The 25,341-nt window shown below is 46.0% G+C and overlaps 3 protein-coding genes across 7 annotated transcripts in view; 2 read left to right on the top strand and 1 right to left on the bottom strand.

Moving 5' to 3' along the window:
* On the top strand, positions 1–4,899 carry naa50 (N-alpha-acetyltransferase 50, NatE catalytic subunit). Of its 2 annotated transcripts, none has more exons than XM_005912257.3 (5): positions 1–222; positions 1,497–1,630; positions 1,855–1,974; positions 2,317–2,383; positions 2,494–4,899. In XM_005912257.3, exons 1-5 carry the CDS (start codon positions 215–217, stop codon positions 2,669–2,671), a joined length of 507 nt encoding a protein of 168 aa, XP_005912319.1. In that variant the 5' UTR covers positions 1–214; the 3' UTR covers positions 2,672–4,899. The 2 variants fall into 2 exon arrangements, with proteins under 2 accessions (XP_005912319.1, XP_005912317.1); XM_005912255.3 differs by having other exon boundaries at positions 2–222; positions 1,494–1,630.
* On the top strand, positions 4,789–15,472 carry LOC102303268 (basic helix-loop-helix domain-containing protein USF3). The gene is made up of 6 exons (XM_005912248.3): positions 4,789–4,899; positions 5,015–5,046; positions 5,140–5,222; positions 5,313–5,409; positions 5,524–10,376; positions 11,397–15,472. Exons 1-6 carry the CDS (start codon positions 4,856–4,858, stop codon positions 13,200–13,202), a joined length of 6,915 nt encoding a protein of 2,304 aa, XP_005912310.1. The 5' UTR covers positions 4,789–4,855; the 3' UTR covers positions 13,203–15,472.
* The window catches only part of boc (BOC cell adhesion associated, oncogene regulated), a 23,904-nt gene continuing 13,937 nt past the window's right edge, over positions 15,375–25,341 (bottom strand). For 3 of the 4 annotated variants that reach the window (XM_042221839.1, XM_042221820.1, XM_042221793.1), the window contains exons 4-18: positions 22,359–22,505; positions 21,677–21,820; positions 21,287–21,580; positions 20,152–20,424; positions 19,802–20,067; positions 19,552–19,717; positions 19,130–19,198; positions 18,647–18,856; positions 18,117–18,292; positions 17,813–18,035; positions 17,513–17,701; positions 17,210–17,421; positions 17,042–17,124; positions 16,613–16,770; positions 15,375–16,465 (exon numbers count right to left, since the gene is read on the bottom strand). In XM_042221839.1, the coding sequence (XP_042077773.1) occupies positions 16,296–16,465; positions 16,613–16,770; positions 17,042–17,124; positions 17,210–17,421; positions 17,513–17,701; positions 17,813–18,035; positions 18,117–18,292; positions 18,647–18,856; positions 19,130–19,198; positions 19,552–19,717; positions 19,802–20,067; positions 20,152–20,424; positions 21,287–21,580; positions 21,677–21,820; positions 22,359–22,505 (2,780 nt within the window). In that variant the 3' untranslated portion in view covers positions 15,375–16,295. Of the gene's footprint in view, positions 16,466–16,608; positions 16,771–17,041; positions 17,125–17,209; positions 17,422–17,512; positions 17,702–17,812; positions 18,036–18,116; positions 18,293–18,646; positions 18,857–19,129; positions 19,199–19,551; positions 19,718–19,801; positions 20,068–20,151; positions 20,425–21,286; positions 21,581–21,676; positions 21,821–22,358; positions 22,506–25,341 lie in introns of all 4 variants that reach the window. The other variant, XM_042221856.1, reaches the window with a different exon arrangement.

Raw genomic sequence — 25,341 nt, forward strand, 5'->3', positions numbered from 1 at the left:
CGTGTGCGCATGCGGAGGTCAGGGTTGACAGTCCGTCTCCACAGTCGTGGAAGGAGTGTGGCGGCTAAGCTAACTGCAACCATCGTAACTAGCTACATGTGGAGGGTAAAACGGGAGGCATCCCCGACCCCAACTCTTTCCAGTTTCTCACCTTTTACCCGAAACAACTTCAGAGTTCATACTCTTCGAAAATAAGGGATATCATCTCTTTAAAATGAAAGGGTGAGTGTGAACTTTTGGGTCACGAATACGTAGCTTAGCACAAGTAAAGTTTTTCATGTCTGTTTTTTTCCTACAGGAGGAGGCGGGGAGGTGACGGCGAGGCTAGCTAGCTTGCGAAACGACTTTTATTTAGGTTCATGGCCACTATATAAAGGACAGCACCGTCACTGAAGTGGTGCTGTCTCAGTTGTTGTCGTTAACTTTAGCCGCTTGTCGGTTTGTGTAGGTCGCGAACAAGCTAAGCTAACTAGCTCGCTGCTAGTGGAGAGCTGAGTCAGTAAAGCCAGTTTAGCTAAGCTAATCATAGCTCTGATTATTTTTGGTATTTGCCGCGAACCTCAGCTACCTGCACAGAGTCATACCAGTTTTGTCGAAAGTCTTAGACGCAGCTATCTCACGTTGGGCAAAAAAGTTACCATTTTAATGTCACACATGACAGCAACTTTAGCGTTTGTGCCAGCTGACTCAGTGTAACTTGATCTGCCAAAGTAACACACTATCAATGATGCTTCTGGATATTTCTGAATAAATTCTCTTATTCCACGAGGGCAATAAAGGCTGAAGTGTATTAATTGTATACTTAGGGTTTCACCGATCTCATTGTACATGCTTAAGGACAACACACGTGACCTCCACCAGTTCTTGGATGTGTAGTCGTCCTATAAATACCACAGTGAACCTCTCACTGAGGCGAGTGGACTGCTACGTGTGGGTCATTTACTAGTTACACAAATCCAGCCATGTCCCCTGGTCATCCTATAGATATTTAAAGGAGAATATTAATCAATTTTGATGGTAGAAAAGTTTCATTTTTAAGTAAAGAGTTATAAAAAGCACAAGCTGCAGGTGTTGTTTAAATTTATTTCTAAGCGGCATTCGTCCAAAGAATTACTGTTAGTAGTAGATTATGTAAATGTATGTGTGTGATTATGAGGGGACATGTTGATTTAAGCTATACAAGAGTTGATAACAGGTTCAGTTCAGCAGTGTTATAGCTTTTGGGACGAAATTACGCAGTTCATGAGAGATGATTTAATCAGTACTCAAAGTAGACAACTATCTGCGTAATTCATCTTTGAGCTTTGATAGTAAAAGTGTTTACTCAAAGATTGAGTGTATAGACTGAAAGAACTGTGCTTATAAGCAAATATAAAGGATAGAAGGCTTGTAAGATGTCAGTTTATTAGTCTTTATTGTATTTTGGTTCATATAATGTTAAATGAAATGGTTTACCTGTTGTCAGCCATTTGACCGTTTTGCTCTTGTTCCAGTAGCCGGATCGAGCTGGGGGACGTTACGCCCCACAACATTAAGCAGCTGAAACGCCTCAACCAGGTCATCTTCCCCGTCAGCTACAACGACAAGTTTTACAAAGATGTGCTGGAAGTTGGAGAGCTTGCAAAGCTAGGTAAGACATCGCAATACTTACACCTAGACAACTTCAGTTAGGGTGACACCTGATTATGACTGTATGTGATGACATTGATGCGTTAAAGAGGAAAGCGACTGGTGGAATTCAGTTTGCATGCACTTTAACAGCTTGATTTTCAGTCATGGGAAATGAAATGTAGAAATGTGGCTTTTAGAGGTATTTGATCTTTCAGCATCATGTTTTGTTTTGGTTTTTTGCAGCGTACTTCAATGACATTGCAGTGGGTGCTGTGTGCTGCAGAGTGGACCACTCTCAGAACCAGAAGAGACTGTACATCATGACACTTGGCTGTCTAGCACCCTACCGTAGACTTGGAATTGGTAAGTAGTAGTAGATTGTTTCTGTTATTGATTCCTGAAGAAGAAACTTTTTTTTTCTTCCCCACTATCATTAATGATCCTTATGTGTGATTCAGGTGAATAGAAGCTCTACTGTCATTAGTTTGATAACGGAAGTTACAATAATAATACATTTTATTTGAAGGCACCTTTCAAAAAGCCAAGGTCACCTTACAAAAGAACAAAATGAATAAAAGGAGCAATTGTCATCCTCTATTAGATGTATGATAGACTAGACTGTTTGATACTGTTTCTTAAAAGTTATGAGGACCTCAAGAAGAGGCTGTTGTGCAATTGGTGATTTTGTTTTTACTTTTACGCCAGGTACAAAGATGCTTAATCATGTGCTAAACATCTGCGAGAAGGATGGAACTTTTGATAATATTTACCTGTGAGTGTTTGCCGAATTTGCATGAAAACTTATCTGCATACAATAATTATTTTTGACTGATTTTCCAGATGAGCTGCCTGTTAATGCATTTGTATTTTCCTACCCTACAGTCATGTGCAGATCAGCAATGAGTCGGCCATTGACTTTTACCAGAAGTTTGGCTTTGAGATTATTGAGACAAAGAAGAATTACTACAAGAGGATAGAGCCTGCAGATGCCCATGTGTTGCAAAAGAGCCTGCGCAGTCCTTGTGCACTGCCCAGTGGAGAGCTTCAGAAGTCAGAGTAGGGGCACAGCGTTCGGAAAAGGCACTAATGTGGCCACCTCCACAGAAACAGAACTGTGACAAATGCCCCAGGATTCAACACTTTCTTCAAAGGACGCTAAAAAGAGAAAACAAATTTCAAGCATAAAAGTTGCTGCATTTATTTCACAAGGGGGTCCCCTGTTGTTGTTGTTTTTTTTGTTTTTTTTTTCTTCAAATTTTCTTCATACTGTTAATTGACAATGACAAAAAGCTAAGCATCCTATAGTGCTCCTGTTGACAAAGTTACCAACTTCTGACAGTTGACATGGTGGAGGGGGAAAGATTTGGAGTTTTCAAATCACATTGTTGTGTTTTTTTTTTTTTTTTTTTTTGTTTTTTAAATGCGGTTATTAAAGCTGGAGGGGACATATCTATGCTGTTGATCAAAGGAAATCAGTTGGTTTGGAAAGTAAAGGGAAAAAGTGCTTGAAAGACCATCCCCCGACACAAATGCAGTCCCAGGTGGTCAGCTTGGAGTGATACTTGAGATATGTGGAACAGACAAAGCTCTATTCCTGCACCACCTGAATCTTTGGACTCATGAGAAATGAGTCTGACCGGTTTGTTGTGTCCGGGGGGGCAGAAATGCGTCCCCTCAGTACAGGAGAAAGGGGAAAAGCTTGACGGTTTTGTGGCAGTGGGAAGATGCGTTCAGTACTTTTAATTTTTAAATATTTCCAGGCTGTTATTTAAATCCCCCTTCAACTAGTCTGTTATTTTTATTTTCCACACTGAGATGGCAAATGGTTCAGAGGTTCTCCTGGGTTTATCACAAAGAGTGAAAATATAAAGGAACGAGAGAACCAAACAAATGTATTGAATGTGTTATGAATAACATCAGATCGATTTGGATTTGGGCATTATTTTCAGTAGTATGGTGGAGGTGTTTGTGGATGCTTGTTTCTAAATATATACAAGTGTTTTGAGACATACCTTAAACACCTTTGGCACCTTATGTAGCCATCTTATGACATTGGTCTTCTCAAACTTCCTGCCACAGTGAGCTTCAGTGATTACACAAACTTTCAGCTGAAAGTTTTGGAGTTTTGCTATGATCTCTTAACAGTGTATTACCCAGAGGAAGCTCTGACACCTGTGCATGCAAGGAGAGTTGTGTCCTCTCCACTGTAGTATACGCATGTTTTCATTTCTTTGGAGAATTTTATCTTTTCTGGAGCTCTATATTGTAAGACTTTTTAACGTCTAAATGAATAAATTACTATTTGCAGTAAAAGTTGTGTTATGTTTTGACATTATGAATATTTAGTATAGAAATTGGGTTTTTTTTGTGTGTGTGTGTGTGTGTGTGTGTGTGTATGATTTATGTCTCCCTCTGCCTTAAACTCTTCCTTGGATGCTTATAGGTGTTGTGATTGGATATAACCTCCTACCTCTGGAATGCTATTGGCTTTCAGGACTGCGTACGGCCCGCCCCTTTCAGCACTAAGTTAGGTTATTCAGATTGTTTTGGGAGATGAGTTGAAAGCTTTGCTAGCTAATAGTTAGCCTCCAATTTTTAAAGTTCTTACAGGAACAGCGGTCTCCAAAATGTCGAGGCTAAAGGTTCGTGAAAACTACTCTCTGTAAGCAGCATTTGTGTGAGCACGGCCGAGAAGCGACTGGCGTTGTTCTGCTTAATAATCATGTCGGTGTCGATAAGCTAAGATAGCTGTTAGCCTGCTAGCTATCAGAAAGCTAGCTGAACAGGTAATTGCTTAGGTTTCTTTGCAGGTTTAAATATATGAACATCGCTCGCTGCCGATATTGTTACACAAGCCCAGGAGAAAGATCTGTTTAATCACTTCGTGTAACACTCTAATTATTTTGTAACGTGTCGGTAAGTGTTTTTATCTAAATGAGTAAAGATAGGGTAATTACACTAGCTTGTTAGCATCTGGTAGTAGTAGAGGCTGAGTGTAGCTTGACAGATTTAATACTTTTATATCTGCTATTGTATGAAACAGTATGAGCTCATCACTAGTGTATCTGTACTATTTTTCTCAGCTGATACACAGCGGTGTGTTGACAGTGCTCTTATTTATAATCAATACACTGTTCGGATGCTTTATGTTTTGCTTGCAGCAGGACGAGCACGGAATGGATTTTAGGTCCAGCTGTTGATGTGTTGACTGGTACCTTATCATACAGGCAACTGTGAGGACAGGATGCCAGAGATGACTGAAACTCAGACACCTGGCCGTAAACCCAAGTAAACATCTTTGAGATATAGTCTGTTTGTTCCGGTTCAGTCAAATAATTTCCGTAAGTGGTCGTTTAAAATGTGAACTGTTCAATTTTTTTTAACGTTATTTTATTGTTTGCAGAAAGAAGAAAAACAAAGAATCTCACAATGCAGGTAAAAAACCATAGATGACCATAGATTTATTGTGTAGGGTTTACTTTAAATGTACATGAATTCTGATGACTTTGTGTCTTTTTGTTGTTTTAGTTGAAAGACACAGAAAAGAAAAGATTAATGCCGGGATTAACCGCATTGGTAATCTTTTGCCATGTTCCCAAGCACTTAAACAGGTAAGAGACAATCTGGTGTTTCTGTTTGCCTAAATATAGTGAAATTAGAGCAAAATATTTTAATAGAAAAAAATGTGATTTTATTTTTAGAGTAAGAACATGATACTGGACCAGGCCTTTCGTTACATCACTGAACTGAAGAAACAAAATGATACAATGCTTCTGGAAGGAGGAGATAAAGTCCAAGGTAAATTGTAATATTGTACACACCAGCTTCCTAATTTAGTTGGAGTATCCTACAAGTTAAGTGTGAATATGGATTATGTGTGGTTAAAGTCATGAACTCTACACCTCATTGCAGCAGAGGAAATCCGTCGGCTGCGGCGTCAGCTGGAGGAATTGAGGCGAGAGAGTGCTCACTATATTGAGCTCCTCAAAGCCAATGACATTAACCCTCTGGAAGATCCCACTATCCACTGGAAGGGCAAACAACGCTGTGCTAAAGTGGCAAAAGTTCCCCCTACTCACCAGCTCCCAAAGGGGATAATTGTTTGTTCTAATGGCAATGGGAAATTCCCTGCAGGAAAGGAGACTAGCCCAGGAAAACAGTCATCTGAAACATTAATTATTCAGCCATCATCTGAGGCCAGTGCCAGATTAAGGGTTAATGGAGCCCTGCTGCATGTTAACAACTCTTCTTCTACCCCTGCACTTCTCCCTGGGTCAGCAGCAGCACCCACTCAGTCTACACCCAGCCTGAGAATGATAGAGCAGTGTGTGGTTGAAGCACCAACTGTGGCACCCACTCTGCCACCTTCTGTGTCTTACATCACCCTCCAGATTCCTGCAGCATCCACATCAATGCCTCAGCAAGCTCAGCCCCTCACCTTAGCAGCTACTTCAGCCTCACAGCTCCCCACTGAAGGCTCTGCTCTGCCTGCATCCACCCACCCTACAAAAGCTTCAGAGGGTTGCTCATGGGTAACGCAGGACGCTACCATAAGGACTGCAAGTTACACTGCTATCCCAACCAGCCAAGCCCTTCTCAGGGCTGGGGCAGCAGGCAGCACACAGACTACCTGGACAACACTGCAGATGGCAGGGAACACAGTGCAGCCAGTCTGCCAAAGTCTTTCCACTCCAGAAGTCAGCAACACCACCCAGCCTATCCAGCAGGTGACTGTATGTCCAATGGGCAGCAAACCATCTGTTCACCCAATTCAAATACAGATGCAACCACAGGTGCCTGTACAGCAGGCACCTCTTACAGGTCACATTCAAGCGCAGCCGTTTCAAAGAGCACCCCAGATACGGCCAGCAGTCCTAAACCAGACACAGCCTCAGCCTATCCTAGCATGCCAACCTCAGTGTGCTGTTCTTCCTCAATCAGCCATAGTGCAGCAGCCACCTGTGGTGGCCCACCCTGCAGTCGTGTCTCAGCCCCAGCCTACTCTTCTTCAACCAGCCATAATCCCACAACCTCAACCCCTCCCTCAGCCAGCCCTGGTACCCCAGCCACAGGCCACCGTGCTTCCTCTCCTTCAGACCATGCAGGTGTTGCAAGTCAACCCAGGTGGAGCAACAGCTTCAGGTGTTACAGTACCACAGAACACAAACAATCCAAGTGTTGTAATCCTGCAGCAGGCCAGTGCTTGCCCTACCCAGCCAGTTGTGAGGGAGGAAATAACAAGTCAAACACCATGTCAGCATTTTGTAATCATCCAGGCACCCAATCAGGCTGCAACTTCTGCTCAGAATCCCCAAGTTGGCATGGTGCCTGCTGCTATCCCTACTGTTTCCACTCAGATACCCATGACCAGCACCTCGGTGTCTGCACCATCCTTGCAAAGTGTAGGGGGAAAGCAGCTGGTGCACATTCTTCCTCGCCCTGTTCAGCCTCAAGCGAGCCATCCTCCGCAGGCCACCCAGACATCATCTTCTCCACCAGTTCCTACAACCCCGCAGACTATCACTGTGAATGGACAGGTGTTTGCCTTGCAGCCTGTGAAGACTTCTGATAAGGCCAGTTCCCAGGGTGGCCAGAGTACATTGCAGCTAGTCCAGCCCACTACCAGTGAGGAACCGACTACTAATGTGGCTCTCAACAGCTTAGGGGCCCTCAGCAGTCTCAATCAGAGCATCTCTCAGGGTCTTCCTCTTAACATTTCTAGTCAGAACAATGGTCAGCCTCCACCTGCTCCATTATCAGTGTTGCAGCAGCAGCCTCCTGCTCCAGCATCCATCTCTGGAGCCACACTTGCACTACCTGCCCGACAGCTACAGGTCCCAGTCACATCAGGGCTGGTGGTTAGTACCTCTAAGCCTTCAGCAAAGAGGCTTCGCACAGCCTTGAATATGAAGAGAGCAGCAGCAAAAAGGACTAAAGCTGCAAAGAAAAAGGAAACCAGTCCCCCACAACCTGCTGTAGCTCTTTGTGCCAAGCCAATAGCTGCTACAGGAGAGAGCCAGACAGTTCAGGTTACAGGATCTCAAATTTTACAGTCTGCATCTGTTAAAGTCACAGACATTAACTCCACATGTACCACAGCTGTCACAGCTATAGATAAAGCTATAGGTAGTGTCACTACACAACAGAACACACAGAAAATGATTGTAAACAGTTCATCCAGCGGGCCAGCTGTGTTTAGTCAATCCCATCCACGGGATAAAACCTCTGTCAGTGCGTCTCAGAGTGATTCGACATTCAGTCATTCTAACACTAGCAGCATCACAACTGCAGTTACAACAGTCACTGCCACATCGATCGAGCTATCGGTTAGTTCAGACTTGGTTGACAAGAGTAAAGTATGTCCACTTTCTGGCAGCGACTCAGCTGTAACCAAGCTCTCAACTGCTGAGGCTAAACATCCTATCACCAGTACAGAAACTAGCATAACACAAACTAAGTGCACTGCCAGCACTGCTGCTTCTGGACAAAACCGACCTGTGGTGACCTCAGCAGCTGCCTCTGAAACTCTGTACACTTCTTCCTCTGTTTCTACTGTATGTTTGACTCCAGTCTGCACCAGCAGTACCACAGCAACTGCACCGTTACCTTTTAATAAGACTACCCAACAAACATCACCTTGTGGTTCCCAGGGATCTGCTTCACAAGATTCTCTGCCTTGTAATAAACCGGAGTCTCAAGCCACTCCTTCATCTTCTGTGTCCACAACTCTGTCATCATCTGCACCTGCATTTTCTGCTATGCACAGCTCTGCAACAACCCCTACAACAAGTTCAGATATTAGTAAAAGGAACACTGCTCCCAGAGTTACAACACAGCAGACTGATGTGAGCACACCCAATCTGTCCTCCTGCCATCCTACTGAGGGCAAACCGCCTCAGGCCCCTAGACCAAACAGTGAGGCTCAGGAGGAGATGCAGTCCACACCAGCAGCCAAAGAGAGCTTAGTAGTGGCTCCTGACATTCCTCCTAGAAAGGACTTTTCGTTGTCTCAGCAGGTGTACACTAACTTAGATGATCAAACTCTGGAGCACTCTTTGACCTCTAGCAGGCAGACTGATTCTCCCATGTCTTCTGGAGCTGGGGGTGGTAGAGGGTTTTCTGTGGCGTCCATGCTTCCCCAAGGCCACACTATCGGTGCATCATCTGGGTCCTTTGGAACATTTACATTCACAAATGAGCAGGCAGAGATGCTGGCGTTAGCCATGCTGGAGCAGGACAGCCCTGGAAGGAGGAGTGGAGGGTGCTCTGGGGAAAACACTGCATCTACTAACCCCACCACAGCCACGTGGGAGCCCATCAAAACCACACCAGTGTCAGCCAGTAAAGAACGAGGCTCAGCTGGGCAGCAGGCTAAAGTGAATAAGCCTATTGACCCGGGAACAGTTAAACCTGCTGTTGAGGTGTCTGTCAGAGGACAGGTTGGGGAAGGGCCTGTGAGTGCAGCCGGTGGAAGCAGACATCCACAAAACATCTCTTACTCCCAGTCTCAGCCTCTTCCCCAGGTCCAGTCTCAGAACTCATCCCAGAGTGGGACAGTGGCAAGCCTCAGTGTCAACAACCTGATTAGGCCCAGCTCTAGTCACCAGCCCTACCCTGGCTCCCCAAATCTGCCTGGCCAACAGGCCTCAACTCCCTCTCCTGCGGGGACCTCATCTCTTATATCCCAAGCCTCAAATAATGCTCACTCACCCTGTTCAGGTGCTACACAGCCAAATGAGTACATCCCCTTAAAGAATACACTAATGAGGGCTCAGGGAGGAGTTGGTATTGGCGAGCGACAAGTAAAGATAATTTCCAAGCGGCAGGCTCAGGATGAGGTGATGTTAAACACTGGTAAACGACCTAAGCCCTGCCCTCCATCTGGTAACCCTGTCAACCACATGGATGTGAAAGCCGCTGACCACAACCAGATGATGGTAGGTCAGCTACCGTCGTCTTCCTCAACCGTCATGACAAGGATTAATTCAGAAGGTGGAGGCCCTATCTTCTCTGCAAACTCTTTTATGAGCCCGGTAGTTAGGCCTGCAGATGGGCACTGCCCTCCACAAGGACCTCCTGAGCAGAACCAGCCAGGGGTACTTCATCTGCCCCAGGGGCATCAGCAGCATGCTGTAACACAGCCTGGTCAACATCTGGGAGGGAACCTTTACATGAAACAGCAACAGCAGGAGCAGCAGAGGCACCATCTGTATCATCTGCAGCACCACTTGACACAGTCAGACCCAGCACAGCGCCACTCAATACACCAGAGGGCGCTGCAGCAACAAGAGCAGCATGTCCAGAAGAAGCGGGCACTCGTCAGAGGCAGTCAAACAGGCTCACCTGCTGGCCTGCAGCAGAAGCAGCATCACCTGGAAAAGTCTGGAGTTCAGCAGCAGCAGCATCCTTCACATCAACAACAACAGGCACAGCATCAACAGCACACGCAGCAGCAGACCCAGCAACATCCACAGCAGTCACACCAACAATCACAGCAGCATCAACAGCCAACACAGCACCAGTCTCATCCCCAGCAGCACCAACAACAGACACACCAACAGCCTCCACAGGGACAGCATCAACAACACCAACAGCAGCAGCAGTTGCAGCAGCAGCAGCAGAGCTCTCACTCCAGACACCAGCAGCATCTGCAGCAGCAGATCCAGCAGCAGCACTTTAGGCACCAGGAAAAGAGTTGTGAAGCACAGGCAGCCAGTTCCAGGGGCCATCACAGTAATCACCTGGCCCAGCAGGACCACCTCAAGGTTGGTGTCATGTGATATAAAAAGTGACAGTTGCATTTTTAGCATAAAGCATATTTGAAAACCAGTCCAGTGGAATTTTTTTGTTCTCCATGTACCATTTACTAAGTATTACCCATGAGACTTTTTTTTTTCCTGTGCAAGAGATCTGAAACAGTTTAAGTTAGGTAGTTAGACAAAGTTACACTAAGTGTCCTTTATACAAACACCTGGCTGCTGCAACAGTCTACCACAGAGAAACTCATTTACAGAAAGAAAAAAAATCATGAAAAGAAAACAATCACAATACTGACACTTTATAGTGTGTGGGGGACTTTGCAGTGAAATAGCAGCTCTGCCCTTACAGCCACAGTGTAGACAGAGGAGTGTAAATTTAAGATTGTTTGTAATTGAAATGTAGTTCAATCATTGTGTTTTGTTTTGTTTTAATTTCTACCATCTATTCATGAACATCTGAGAGCTGTCAGGATAAAAATGTTAACACATGCTTTGTGGTTGGATGACACTGTACACCAGGGGTTCTCAAAGTTTTGATGACAGAGTGCCACTTTTGGGACTTAACATATGATTGAGGGCCATGCAAGAAAAAGGCACACTACATTACATCACATTACAAAGTCACAACTTGCGTCAGTTCAGAGGATAGTCTTTTATGTGATTAATTCATTTCTTGATAGATTTCTTTAAGTTGATTGAGTTTTCTGCATTTCTGGACAGCAGCCTTATTTGTTAATGTTAGAAAGGTTTGGTCTGCTATGATGGGAAGAACAGATGTTGAAATTGAATAAATATCTCCCTTGTTCATTTTCTGGGCTGATATATTGTAGCATGACATGAGTTGTGGGTGTTGAAAATGTTCAGTAGTGCATTTTATGTTTGTTGCCCTCACAAGCTGCATAAAATATTACTAAGGGGCACCACTGGACTCCACTCTGATCTCTTTTTATTGCTCTTATTGATTTATGATAGTTAAGATTCATTTTGAGGGTGTTACTGATAATATTTCCACTTTTTCTCCCTCAGTCTGGTCAAGACCATAATGCTATGCAGAGGATGATGAGTTCTAGGAGTCTGGAGCAGCAGCTCATTTCTCCTCCCACCAATCCTGTGTCACGGTCGTCTGACTTGGCCTGCACTCCATCTCGGCAGGAACGTCACCGTGTGTCCAGCTACTCTGCTGAGGCGCTCATCGGTAAAAGCTCCACTAGTGGCGAGCAGCAGCGCATCGGTCTCCACCTTCAGCCTGGTCACAGTGGCGCTCAGGAGCAGCCAGACCTCCGTGGTTATCTGGACACGTCAAGAGGGAAGGCCAACATTGCACATAACCCACAGAGCCGTCTGCCATCTGACCATCCGGGGTCCGCTGATGTTCAGCGGGTCTCAGAGTGTCCGCCCTTTAAGGCAATGGGGGGTGCAGGAGCCCATCAGCTCAGTGGTTTTGAGGCTCAGGTATCTCGTGGGAGTGACATGACATCTAAACCAGTGCCTCCCTCCCAGAGGGGGCCTCAGGGGCAGCAACAGCCAGGTTTCAGGATGGGCCCTGCAACAGATGGCCGAAATCGTGGGGGCTACAGTGGAGCTCATCCTGGCTCACAAGGGGTCCAGGTTGGACCAGCACTGCCTCGAGAACAGGATGGATGTCATCAGAGTTTCATGCAAAGCCTCCTGTCCCCCCACCTTCCTGAGCAGAGCAACCACCAACGAGCAGTGCAGTGCTGTCCTCCGGTCAGCATGGAGTACAGCTGTGTGCCTGGAAACTCGTCAGGAGACATACAGGCCAAGACCTCCAGTCCCAGTGTTCCCCAAACCCAGAAGGCTCCGCCTATGCGACTTACAGAGGGAAACAAGGGCCACATTTCTCAGGTCAGCAGTAACATGCACCCAGGCCCAGGTGTGCGATCAGGACTCCCTCACCCTCCACCCTCACACAGCAGCTCTGAGCCAGGCCGCTCCTCCGCCCCCTCCCGTCCACCCACTGCTGTTAGCCAACACTCTCGCCACATTGCCAGAGATCCTCAGCCCACCAAACTGAGACCTGGCGACCGGCCTCGATCCGGTACGCTCAGACCGAGCAACCCGTTTGAGCCTGAGGGCCATCTGCCTCTGCCCCCTGGAGGTGGGGTGCTGCTGAGCCGACCGCAGTCTGGAGGAGAGGCACGGCGTAGCGCCATTGTGCGCTTCATGTCAGACAGTGCTCAGGTTCCTAGCGACAACAACCTGGTTCCTGATCAGCACCTAACACAAAACTTTGGTTTCCCTTTTATTCCTGAGGGAGGGATGAATCCTCCACCTCCCATCAATGCAAACTCTACGTTCATCCCGCCAGTGAGCCAGCCGAACGCCTCCCGTACGCCGTCCCTCCTCCCTGTTGAGCCTCAGAACACTTTAACCTCCTTCTACCCTTCCTATTCTCCTGCTGCTCACCCCAGCCTTTCCAGTGATGTCACCCTCCAATATTTTCCCAACCAAATGTTTACGAGCCCGAGTGCCGACAAAGGGAGCGCTCCTCCACTCAACAACCGCTTTGGCTCAATCCTGTCCCCGCCACGCCCTGTGGGTTTTGGTCAGGCCAGCTTCCCGCTGCTTCCAGAAATGCCCCCGATGCCCATCGCCAACTCGTCTGGAATCACCCCTCACATCTCCAACTTCAACTTGACCTCTCTGTTTCCCGAAATCGCTACCGGCATGCCCACTGATGGCTCAGCGATGCCAATGTCTCCCTTGCTGTCTCTCTCTAACACCGCATCTGCCGACTCGGGCAAGCAGCCGAATCGTCCTGCTCACAACATCAGCCACATTCTGGGCCACGACGGCAGCTCGGCCGTGTGAGGAGACCTCCTGCTGCAGCGTGAATGTGATGGTGAACTGGAGCTTTAGAGCAAAAATTTTAAATGTTGTTGCTTTTATTGTTCAACGAGTTCAGAAAGTGGTGATGAAGCACTTGTTGAAATGGTGATTTTTGTTGTTTACATGTTCAAAACAGTTTTGGTCTCAGATATGTTCCCTTTGGCGTTTGCCAATGTTATCATTTGTAATATCTGAACAATCTTATAATTTTACAGGAACATGGAAATGTGTGTCTTTAAAGTGTCCCTCTTATGCTTATAGGCTCCTAATTTTATTTTGTAGGTCTACAAGCAAAGGTGTGCCTCTTTGTGCACTGCTGTCTTTTTGAGGCTACACTCCCACGAGCCCATTCTGGTCTGGATGGTTAGCTCCACCAAATTCACATGTAACTGGCGTAGCCCTTCAAAAGCTGACATCTGCAAACAGAAAGCCGTAGCCACATTATAAAAACATGCCATCGCTTCTAACTTTAACATCATCCTACGTTTGAATTTGATCGAAATCACGGCAAAGCCTCGTTTTTTTTTTTTTTTTTTTTTTTTCCACGCGTGTTTGCTGTTAGTGCAGAGCAGCTTTTAATGTTCAATGAGTTCAGAAAGTGGTGACGAAGCACTTGTTGAAATGGTGATTTTGCACTCCTTGGAGACTTACAGTAAAGCATTTGGAGTATTTTGCTGATAAGAGACATTTTAGAGTTATCGTCCATCTTTGAGTTGAGGTCACTGCTCGTTCTGTCCTTCCTCAAGGATGGGCAAAATTATTCCAGTTTGTTACATGGGTGTCAAGTGTTAAGTGGAATAATAATACAGTCATGTGTTCTGTGGGAGAGAATGGACAGCTGTGGACATCACGGTTGAGTTGTCCTTATCATACTTCTTCCTGTTCTGCAGGGAGATGTTAATAGGCATCGCAGGGAGACCTTTGCATAAAACCTTTCTAATTCTCTTTGGTGTGGATTTTTCAAACATGTCATATTATGAAACGGATTGAATGATGAAGAAAAAAGTTAAAAGCATAACAGGGGCACTTTAAAGTTTGTTGTAAAAATGTTGGTTAAACCGACTGGTAGTAAAACAAAATCAGTTTTAGGTTTAGAACTTGAGTTCAGTGTATCCTGGGTCATTGAGAAACCTTCTGCACAGTTACCTACTAATGTAATTTACTAACTTATCAGGTTGTGCTGTACAGAATTGTTTTTCCAAGAGCTATTTTGTAAATACCAATGTTTAATATCAGAATTATTAGATTGTATGTATTTGTAAATACAAGATTGATTAATAAAGTTTATAAGGAGACATTTGTATTTGACATTTGCTGCCAACTGGAAAACTGTGTGCTTTTTTTATTCTCTTGTCCATGACAGCATTTGAAACATTTTTCTAGATCAAACGACAGCCTCCCGCCGCTCACTCCTGACTCTCTCTTCTGATCTATACATAGTGATGATCAATTAAACCAAAAATTTTAGATTTGGATTCATCATTTCATCAGACCTGTTGACACTAATTTTCAGTCCTGTAATGTGGCAAACCGCAGCCTTTTCTTTGTTTCCCTTCCTTAAGAATGGTTTCATGACAGGAACCCTTCCACCTTCACAATATGATGAGGCTTCAGCAAACACTCCGTGGATGAAAGGACTGGACGTATCTCTCAGGTCAGGAATCAGGTCTTTGTGCATTTCTTCCTCTTTCTTCAGGATATGACTTCCAAATATTTATCTGCTGTGAGGTTTTTAGGTCTGTTACTTCTTGTTTTCCACTTGTCTAATTTCCTCACTTTTTTGAAGAACACTGCACACCTTGCTGAGTCTTGCAAATGCAGTTTACAGTCAATAGCTTTTTGGGAATCATTTTGTTAATGGAAAAAAAAACACTTTTATACCCGTCAACTGTTATCGGTGAAGTTTGTTGCGGATTCAACTAAAGAAATGTGAACAAATTGAGTTTTTGCTAAAATTAGAAGTGTGTAGACAATCCTGGTTCACCCATTTGTATGTTTGGATGATTCATTATGAGTGTTAAGTGGCTTGACAAGCAAAAAACAGAAAAACATTTCTCTGAAAATGAGTAAAAAAGCAGCCAATTTCCAAAGAAATTTTCTGAAAGACTTAAAAAGCTTAAAGAACTAATGCTCAAGATTCACAAACGACTCGACTCAATTTCATAAGCATTTATTTACATGCAATAGTGCTCCAGCATGTGCAACCACAGAACAGCTACACTTTAAAAAGAAAAAAAAAAAGGGAGTGTAGATTCAGGATCTCCTTCATTTTGATTGCAGATGTCTCTGTCAAAGACTAACACTTATGTACCGACCAGTGAGGGAGGAATAATACTGACACACCTGTCGCAGCAGCCTCACCTGGCAGTCTTTTGGTAACCAGCAAACAAGTAAACACAGAAATGGTTGCAGTATAAAGTTCAGCTTATCAATGACTGAGTTAAAGACATTTTCCAGAATCTCTCCCATTCAGTGATTTAAAAAAAATATACCAAAACAAAATAAATAAACTATACAATATATAATCTCTTGTACACTACTGAAACAATGATTTATGTTGCATACACTTGTTAATAGTTTGTTAATGACGAACAATGCATAATACATTTGTGTTACTGCTATACAGAAATGACCGAGAACGTGATATCGCAGAGCTAAACAGCACCTCGTGACAGCATCAGACTGGGTCCGATTGTGTTTCTGTTGTACGTAAAGCTAAGTACCTAAGAGGTCCAGACTAAGGATGGAGGAAGGCTGGGAAAGACATGATTGGTGGGGAGGGTTTAGTTGTGAAGTGCTGAACTGAGAGGAAGTCCCTGGAGACTCCAGACTCTTCTTCACACAAGGAATAAAGGTCTCAAATGCAGACAGGCAAAAAGACAAAATACTACTCCCTTTGTCCGTGACATAGCGTGAGGAGATCTATGAATAAAAAGTCACTTTCTTTTCAATATGAAAATAACCTTATATACAGTATAATCGGACACTTATGTACAAAAGCATAAATATATAAATATCTGTGATACAAAAATAAATATTTTCTCTCTTTTTGTTTACTGTTTATTTAACAGTCTCTCATGCATCTGTCACGCTGGCCGTCCCCTCGTCCTCGGGGGACGCTTCATTTGGGAGGATGTTCACTTCCTGTATAGCTGCATCTTGGGATTGTGGCGTTGTGGCTGCCGAAGAGGATGTGGTGAAAATCCCTTCGTCCTCCAGAGAGAGAAGCGGGAAAGATGCCGGCTCTGCGGTAAAGAGAGAGGAATGGTGAGAAGATGACAGGAGGATTCAACAACAACACCAAAACAAAGGCATCCTTAAAAGATGCTCGTTTGGTTGATAATAAAAGGAGAACATTATGAGCAGATATTAATGGAGACGTCCTCACATACTTGGAGCGATGTCCTCCGTTTTGTCTCCACCACAGAAGCCGCTGTCACCTCCCGCGTCCTGCGAGTCTAAAAGCTGATGTGGGGAGTTGAGGAGCTGGAGAGTGGAGTCATCTGGAGAATAGCAGGAGTGCTCAGGATGATCAGGATGATCAGGGCCACTGAAGAAAACAAGAAAAACATATTTATTAGACTTTTTTTTATTGTCCATACCAGTTGTGACATTTGGGATGTTCAGCCAACAAATTTCTTCAACATTTATCCAGGTGTTCAGTTTAAATTCTTGAGCCTGTTGGTCAAAATTCAGTTTTCTTGCTCATCAAATCAGGACAAAAAGGTTTTTTTAATGTCACCAGTTCATATTGGTAGAATTATTTTACGGTGTTAGTCCAGTACATTAAAAAGTAAATAAGTGTTATAATGAAAGCACACCTGGTAGAATAGTGGTAAACAGGCAGGTGTCCATTGGGCTGTTGCAGCAGCGTGTCACACTCCATATCACAATCCACACCATCCTGCACAGACAGACGAGCATACATTAAATATTCAAACAAAAACAAAAACTCGTGGATAGTATAAAACCTAGTTTTGTTTTTTTACCTGCTGGAGGCCTGGCAGGCAGTGCTTAGGGTGGTGAGGTTTGCCATTTGGTGTGTATTCTCCGTTGGCGGGGTACACGCCATGTGGAGCGGTCATGTGAGTATCCAGCGGGCAGTGGCCCACTAATGCAAGTCCCTGAAGAGGAACCATGGTGTACTGACATGACGACACGGGGGCGGCCACAGCGGGGAAGCACATGTCGGTTGTTTGCTCTGAAATGAGGACAAAACAGGAATTACACGGATGTGGACGGGAAAGACGTTAATCCCTGTAAAGACTCGAGGAACGGCAAAGTGCACTCACTCTGTTTGGCCCAAGCCCGCCACAGGCAGAAGGGGATGAAGGCGACAATAATGAAGACGAAGGCTCCCAGGACAACGCCAACTATGAGGTAGGGGAGGTCGCCGGGGCGAGGCACACCTCCATCGGGCGGTCCATACCGAGGGTCAATGGGAGTCTCTGATGGGAGAGGCTTTTGGGAGTTAGGACGAGCTGTAGAAAAAAGGAGAAAGAGGAAAAAATGTAACTATTAGCAAAGAAACTCTTTTTGTAAAAGACAAGACCGACTGACTGCGACAAGCTTTCGCCAACAAAGCACCTCACCTTTTGTTTCAAGGATCACGACATTGCCAAATTCGCTCTCTCCCTTCTCGTTGAAGCTCTGCATCTTGATGTCGTAGGCGGTCTCGGGCTGCAGGTCCGTAATCGAGTGCCAGTATCTGTCCCCTTCCACCACATCCTTCTTATAGTCGCTGTCATTATCGCTGTCTGTCGGCCGGTAGTAGATGTAGAAACCGTAGATGGGCGTGTTGTTTACAGGAGTGTACTGTCGAGGGGGAGAATAAATCACATTATAAATCACTGCAAGCTTGTTTTTGAAATCCTCAGTCTCCTTCTGGACACTCACCGTCCATTTGAGAATGATGGTGGTCTCGTTGATGGCCTCATTATAGGTAATGTAGGGTCCATCGACGGGGCGTTCGTGTGTTCTCCCGCCAACCACCGTGTATGCCTTGGAAGGGGCGCTGGGAGGACTGGAACCAATCACGTTCACCGCTACCACACGGAACTTATAGGACGTACCTACAGGGAGAGGAACGGGCATTGTTCATCTCTGGGATTACAACCAGCCAGTGACGCTTTCCCATTGTTGTGCTGATTAATGAGGCTTGTTTTCACTTTACTGTCTGTTTTCTTTGAGCAAATGCGATGCTGTGCTGTGCTTTTGACTGATGGCAACAATTACTGAGATGATTGAAACAACACTCATTATGGTGATAAATTTTGCAGACCATGGGAATGTAATTATGTGGACATCATTGTTGTAATGATATGGTACGACATGTCCTACTGCTCCCCCCACCCCCACCGAGCCAGAGTAAACAGCTTTGAGCAACAACGCTACGGTTTTGAAAAGAGGGTGTGAAGATGGCTGACCTTTCTCCAGGCCCGTGATCTCCACGGAGAGTCGCGACGGGGGGATGTTCTCCACCGCCGTCACCCAGTCCTCTCCTGCCTTCTTCACCTTCTTGTACTCCACCCGAAACGACTGGATGGGGAAGCCGCGGTTACCGCGAGGAATCCAAGTCACGTATGCCGACGTCTCAGTCGCTGTGGAGACCGTGGGCTTGTCGGGGGCTTCGGGAGCTGAAGAAAAGCATGGAAGAGTGTCAAATGGAAGCTACAAACAGGGACAATATACTCAAACTAGTGAGAGAAAGTTCAACAACGGTCACGTTCAGGACTTACTGGGAGCTCATCCTTCAGGGAACAGAAATGCAAGAGAAAGTGAGACTTGTTAGTGAAAGGAGAAGGTGAAACTGTATCTAGCTCTGCTCATAATCAAAGTAATAGATTTATTAGTATTGTTAATCAGAGAGGAGTTTGTCTCAGTAATACACAGGACTGTTGAGAGCTTACGAGAGAGGCTTGGTGAGGGGACAGAGGGAGTCTTTGGAGGATCATTTGACACTCCCAGATTTTTGCGACCTGTGGACAAAAGAGATAAGAGACCACATCATCTTAAAGAAATGTACTCCAAGTCATTTTTTTAAAGGAAAGGACTGGTGTCACTTTCTGACTCCCTGAGTCTGAGAAGTCAAAAGTTAAGATGTGTTTAAAGCTGTCAAAATAAAGATTACCTTAAAGTGCCTCAGTGTTTAGCAAACATGACTCAAAACGGAACAAATAAGGGAATTTCTTGGGGACTATTTTTTTTTAAAGGCAGATTATGCAAGAGCACGGTGATGTGAACTGACCACAAGTACCCGGCATGAAAAAAAAAAAAAAGCACCTGGCGCGAAGACTGAAGGAATCTAGTAGGATAACAGCTGTTGTTGTACCTTTGCCGGTTCTGAAGGTCATCATGGCTGGTTGTCCCAGCCCTGCACAGTTCTTGGCAGTCATCTCGACCTCATACAAGCTGTCCGGCTGCAGCTTGGATAGAGTCAGCTTATGGAGAGAGCCCGGGATACTGGTGGAGGTCCAGTCTGCAAGAAGTTCTCCCACCTGAGAGGCAGAGCAGGCTCAGTTACGAACACAAGAACACATGTGTGACTCTAAAAAGTTTAGACAATGAGCTTCTTGCAGTACCTTTCTGTATTTTATCATATACTCCAGTACAGGAGGTCCATGCTCGTGCCGCGGCTTCCAGGTGAGCTCATAATAGTCAGCCTTGCCTGTGCGTGGCTGACTGAGGATGATGGGGGCTTCTGCAGGCATGTACCCTGGAAATTCTGAGCAGTCTAGAGGCAACATGGCACCTGCAACCCCCGGCCTCACAGGCGGCTGCTCTCTCAGCACCTTGTCTGGGCTGAGCGGGCGGTAAATGGAAGGCAGCCTCCCTCGGGATAAAGTCCCTGTAACGAAACAAGAAGGATGACATCTAACATCTGTGAAATAAAAGAAAATCATCAACAAATTACCAAACTGAACCCACTCACCGGTTGATACGGTGATGAGGCGAGTGGAGGCCTGTGAGCTGCCCACCCCGTTCTCAGCCATGCACTGGTACAGCCCGTCATCCCGGGGGCCCACTTTGGAGATGCGCAGCCCCCGGGAGGTGAGGCGGTGGCGAGAAGACTGGGCGAGCGGCTGGGCGTTGTGGAGCCACATCACAGAGGGAGCGGGCTTACCGCGGGCCTGGCAGATGAAGCGCACCGTGTCGCCGTGCACGACTTCCCGCTGCTGCAGCTCCACCATCACCTGAGGAGGCTCTGCAGGGAAAAGAAACACACAAAGGAGAGAGGTGAGGAGGCCGACCTGAAACTCTGTGCATATGCATCTGTGTGGATCTAGGAAACATTTGACTATTTTCTGGTATTTGTAGACCAAACTACTAATCGAGGTAAACTTCGGCGCTTCGGTGAATACAATCGTTCACCAAAACACTTAATTGATCTCCTGATTCCTTAAGATTGCTTTACAAGTGCCAAAAATCTCCAATATTTACATTTTTATATAACTATTTTTGTCTCGCTAAACATCCAAACCCCAAAATGTTCTAACTATAGTGGAAATACTATGAGCTGGAAACAACATGGTTCGTGTTCTTGCTTGATAAGTGACTTAATCGATTCTGAAAACACAGTTGTAGTGTGTGTGTGTGTGTGTAAGGGGGTGTGTGGAGCCAGGCTGGGCCAGCTAGTTGATGGTTGGCTGCTTGTGAATGGGGGAAAAGACAGAGCTCATTACAGCTACAGCAGCACTCTGGCTTTAATTAGAGCCAGCTGCAGAGAGACGAGCCCACAACACATTCATACACAAACATGCACGCACGCGCACACACACACACACACACACACACACACAGAAAATCACTGTAAAAACAGTCATCCATAACCTAGACACACTCAATCAAGTCCTGGTGCAGAATAGAGAGCTCTGTCTCCACCAACTCTGTGTTGCAAAACACCGCCCACACTGCTCCTCTCTCACACACTCTGTACATACAGACCCCGTCTTGCCAGTCCGCCAAACAGGAGTCGATGTAATTATTAAATCCATGACACGGAAAAAACTTAAAACAAAACAAAAGTACCTTGTAGAGTCAAACAAAAAACATTTCATTTTACTCACCAAACACTTGGACGTCATAGAGCACCACGGCAGAGCTGGCCGAGCCGATGCCGTTGTCTGCCCCGCAAGCGTAAGTGCCCGAGTCTCCCTCGCCGACTGCGTCGATAAGCAGGTTGCTAAGCAGGAAACGCGTGTTGTTGTGGAGACGCAGGTCCTGCCCGTCCTTTGCCCACGTGACCTGGGGAGTTGGGATGCCACTGGCCACACACTCCAGCACCAGCCGCTGGCCTTTAGTCACCATGATGGAGCGGGGTGCCGGCGGGTAAATGATCCGAGCCGCTTCTGATGTGGAGCCTGAAAGAATCGAGGCATTGTGCGCGTGAGCACCTACGAGTAAAATGCGTTCCCGCAAGACCAGAATGCCATGCTGAATGAGCAATAGTGACTCACGGCGTATGCGCAGACGATCAGCAGAGGTGGACGTTTTAACCTCCTGAGTGACGGGGTTGTAGGCAGCACACTTGTAGGGTCCCTCATCATCACGTGTGGCGTTGGCTATCTGCAGGTTCCCTGATGGCATGATGAGGTAGTTCCCTGCAGGACCAAACAAAAACATAAGTCTGAGTGAGAAGGGTTCAGAAGAAAAGCAGAGAAAATAATCAGAAATACCACCGAGACAAAGAGGAACCACAGAAAAACCGAGTCCATGTTGTGAAACAGCGTGGGTAATATGAGCCCTGTGTGCCATTCCAATACATAGCTGCACTTCCAACTGAAGCCACAGAGTGGCACTGTCGAGTCTGACCCAAGTGAATGCTCTTCAACGTGGTATTCATTTCCTCACAGATAAGGTAGATATCAGTACCTACAGCTCCCAGGCATCATCAGCATACCAGCTACAAACCACTGGAGCTTTTCTTCTCTTCCAGGCAACTTAGAAATAAATAGTTTGAAAAATAAACAACTGCATTCCCATGTTTCAACATTCTCCAGATAATGCCCTTATCGGTGGTTTTACGATGGGTCAGATAGCAGGATTATAGCATTCCGGTAAATTACGAAGATAGTATGGGAATTAAGGAGAGAGAGTGAATGCTATAAAAGATCTTGAGGGATTAAAGCAGCTGGTTACCTTTGGATGTTTCCAGCCATTCCTGTTTGACGCTGTAGCGAACCTGAGCCTTGGGCTGGCTTTCGGGGAGGTGACATTCAATAACAGCCGTGTTGCCTTCATCCACTTCGATCTCCTGCTGGTCATCGGGCTCAAAGTCCCGCAGCTCTAAAAAACAACAAAGACATGAGGAGAAAAGTCAGCGCCGTCTCATAGCTACAACACATTTCACCCTTCTTTCATCATCTTAATATGCAGTGTAAATCACGTCTAACTGCACATGTATACAGTCATTCCTCAGCTTCAGATGTACAAAACCGCAATATTCAGAGCAATAATAACTGTGCTGTTCCCATGTTGGGTGTCTCTCATGTCAGTCAGACTTTGCTGTGTTGTAACCACATTCCCACAGCTTCTCTAATGTTCCCTCTTTTTGGAAAAAAAACTTCTACCTCCACTTCTTTCCCACTGCTCGTCTTTACGTGATCCGCTGAAATTCGCAGGAATTTTAGGAAAGCACTTCAAGCTAATTTTTCTGGTGTCAGTAACATTTGAGTAGGCCACATTAATCTTGTCAAACATTATACCGGGGGACTGGAGCCGGGTCAGATTCTGTGGGAAATGGTGGGAGTGGGGATTACCGGGGCCATGTGCTGTGACTGTGTCCCACAGACACACGGTCTGCACAGCATAGACACTTATCTGGCCCCCTGACCTTCTAAGCCCCTGCCTGAGCGGCCTGGAGGCCTGGCATTGGGGGGGGGGGTCAAAGGGGAGAAAGCGCCATCCTATAGGGTTTCATTGCCATTTTATAGATTTGAAGCAGAGAGAACCTAACATGAGACAGAGAGAAGAAACAGGAGCAAAGAGAACAGCACAGGAGGGGAAAATAACACCCAAAGAAATTTGTCATTAAGGCGTCCAACAGTGAAATGAAAGATAAATAAAACTTCTCCACGAACGTAATTAAACGTCTGCCAGCCTTTGTTGATTTATTCTTAACAAACACAGCCTCTCCATTCTTTCCAGAGCTGCTATAACTGGGGTGTTTTTCTTGGACCCGGCACACCGAGCTGCCCGTATGCACACACAGTCAGCTGATGAGTCGTTGTACACCTCTAATTCAATAAGCAAAGTTTAGTTAACAGTATCTATTGATAGGGGCTTTAAAGTGATTTACTAAAAGCACTGAACAAACACATTCACTGCGGGCAGTCGATTTATCCACCACGCACGCTGGATCTGCCCCCTCTGCAGGCGCCTGGGGGAGCTTTAATGGGCGTAATGGGGGAGATTGTCTAACACGCACGCACACATTAACAACAAACACACAACACAACCCTATGCCTGTGTCAGCTCTTATTCTGAAAGATGAGAATCCCAGCCAGGACATGTCAAGCTTAGCGGGGTGTGTTGAAGGGGAAAAAACCTCAAGGATAGGCCGTGTGGCGCTCCATTTGCAAAATCAATCAGGTGCTGTTTTTACAGACACCCCTTCCCCCACCTCATATCTCCCCACTCCACCTTCCTCCTCCTTCTCCTGGCTGTTTCTCCCAAATTCCTTCATATACACCTTTTAACGCCCCCTCTCACAACTCTACTGCCCCGCATTCTTCACAGGAAAAAGAAAAATCCCCTCACGGGTGCCTCTCAGGTGTGCACGCGAGCGCGCGCATGTGATGTTTCTTGTGAGTGCATCCTGCATGGATGGAGGATTGATGGCATTCATAAAGTGAAGCAGACCTCCCGCACCACGGCTGCTTGGCAGGGCGAGAAGGAGCGAGAGAGAGACAGTACATTCATCATCTTTATGTGCAGCAGCGACAGGAGTCCCGCGCGCACGTCTCTGAATTATAACACGTTATAGCAACGTGTTGTGCGTTCACGTTGTGCAGATACATGTTTCTACGGCAAAAAAAAAAAAAAAGGAGGAGGGTGATTGTCTGCACAAGATTTCAAGCGGGGGAGCTTTTAAGTGATGCCAAGAAGACGCAGATTTTTCGGAGTCGGATAGTGTGGAGGGTCTGGAGTCAACGTATCACAAAAAAACATGTGCGTACAACTAAGAGGGCTCACAAGGAAAGGCAAGCACGTACACACTCCCCACGGAGCAGTTCCTTAGGCGGTTTGGGGGTGGCCGAGGAGAAGCAGTTATTAAATTAAAGAGGCTTTTTTGGGAAGGCGGGGCGAACAGACTGGCTCCACATGTGGTTGTCCCAGTGTGATTCATCCACTATTGGAGCAATCAATAACTTTTAATGCCTTTGTAGCTACAGCCTCTGGAGAAAACCCAAAGAAAAATAAGAGCGAGAGAGGTGAAGATGACAAAAAGAGGAGGATGAGGATGAGGGGGAGAAAGAGAGAGAAGGAGACGGCGATAATGAAAGGAGGCGAGCTGAGAGAAAGTGACAGGGTGAAGAGTGAAAAACGTGCGAGGGGAAATGCGTGTGAAGATGATTGTGGAGGGATCCGAGGAGGCAGAGAATGTGACACCACGTCTCGTCTCGTGTCGGGATCTTGTCTCGACTGGCCTAAAAACAGCTTCCAGTTTCTGCAGCCGCATACATCACATCCCTACGCGTAAAACAATACTGGTAAAAGCACCCTCCCCACCCCCCTAGCTAATGGTGTGCTCTGCTGGGGCGTATACCTATATCCTCTGTCCACTCTTATCTCCACTCAGCCCTCAGCACAATTACGGGGCCATAACTTCTGGCGAGTCCTGCTGTCGGGCCCTGCAGTGAGGAATGTGGTGTTGTGGGGAAAGCAAAGGGCCAATGAAGGTAGGGGGGCCTCCAAGCTAAGTCCTGCTGGTCCCCTTTCCTCCCCCCCACTTGCTCAGACTGGCCCCTGGGTCCCCTTCATTCCTCCAGCTCAGGTTTCACAGTTTCAGGCCCCCTTTTCAGTCCCACAATGGATATCAAATACAACACCGTACACTAGCAAAGCACTAAAAACGTCAGCATGGGGAATCATTTATTTTAACACTATTAAATTGACGCAG

The sequence above is a fragment of the Haplochromis burtoni genome, unplaced genomic scaffold (assembly GCF_018398535.1).
Source record: "Haplochromis burtoni strain Fernald_Lab_line unplaced genomic scaffold, NCSU_Asbu1 Contig_1, whole genome shotgun sequence".
NCBI lineage: Eukaryota > Metazoa > Chordata > Actinopteri > Cichliformes > Cichlidae > Haplochromis > Haplochromis burtoni.

What these genes read in the sequence shown, in the direction of transcription:
- naa50 (XM_005912255.3), top strand. An exon ending in CTACCGTAGACTTGGAATTG is followed by an intron (nt 1,975 to 2,316) that starts GTAAGTAGTAGT and finishes CTTTTACGCCAG; the next exon opens with GTACAAAGATGCTTAATCAT. An exon ending in ACTTTTGATAATATTTACCT is followed by an intron (nt 2,384 to 2,493) that starts GTGAGTGTTTGC and finishes CCTACCCTACAG; the next exon opens with TCATGTGCAGATCAGCAATG.
- LOC102303268 (XM_005912248.3), top strand. Translation starts at nt 4,856, where the DNA reads ATGCCAGAGATGACTGAAACTCAGACACCTGGCCGTAAACCCAA. An exon ending in ACACCTGGCCGTAAACCCAA is followed by an intron (nt 4,900 to 5,014) that starts GTAAACATCTTT and finishes TATTGTTTGCAG; the next exon opens with AAAGAAGAAAAACAAAGAAT. An exon ending in CCCAGCAGGACCACCTCAAG is followed by an intron (nt 10,377 to 11,396) that starts GTTGGTGTCATG and finishes TTTCTCCCTCAG; the next exon opens with TCTGGTCAAGACCATAATGC.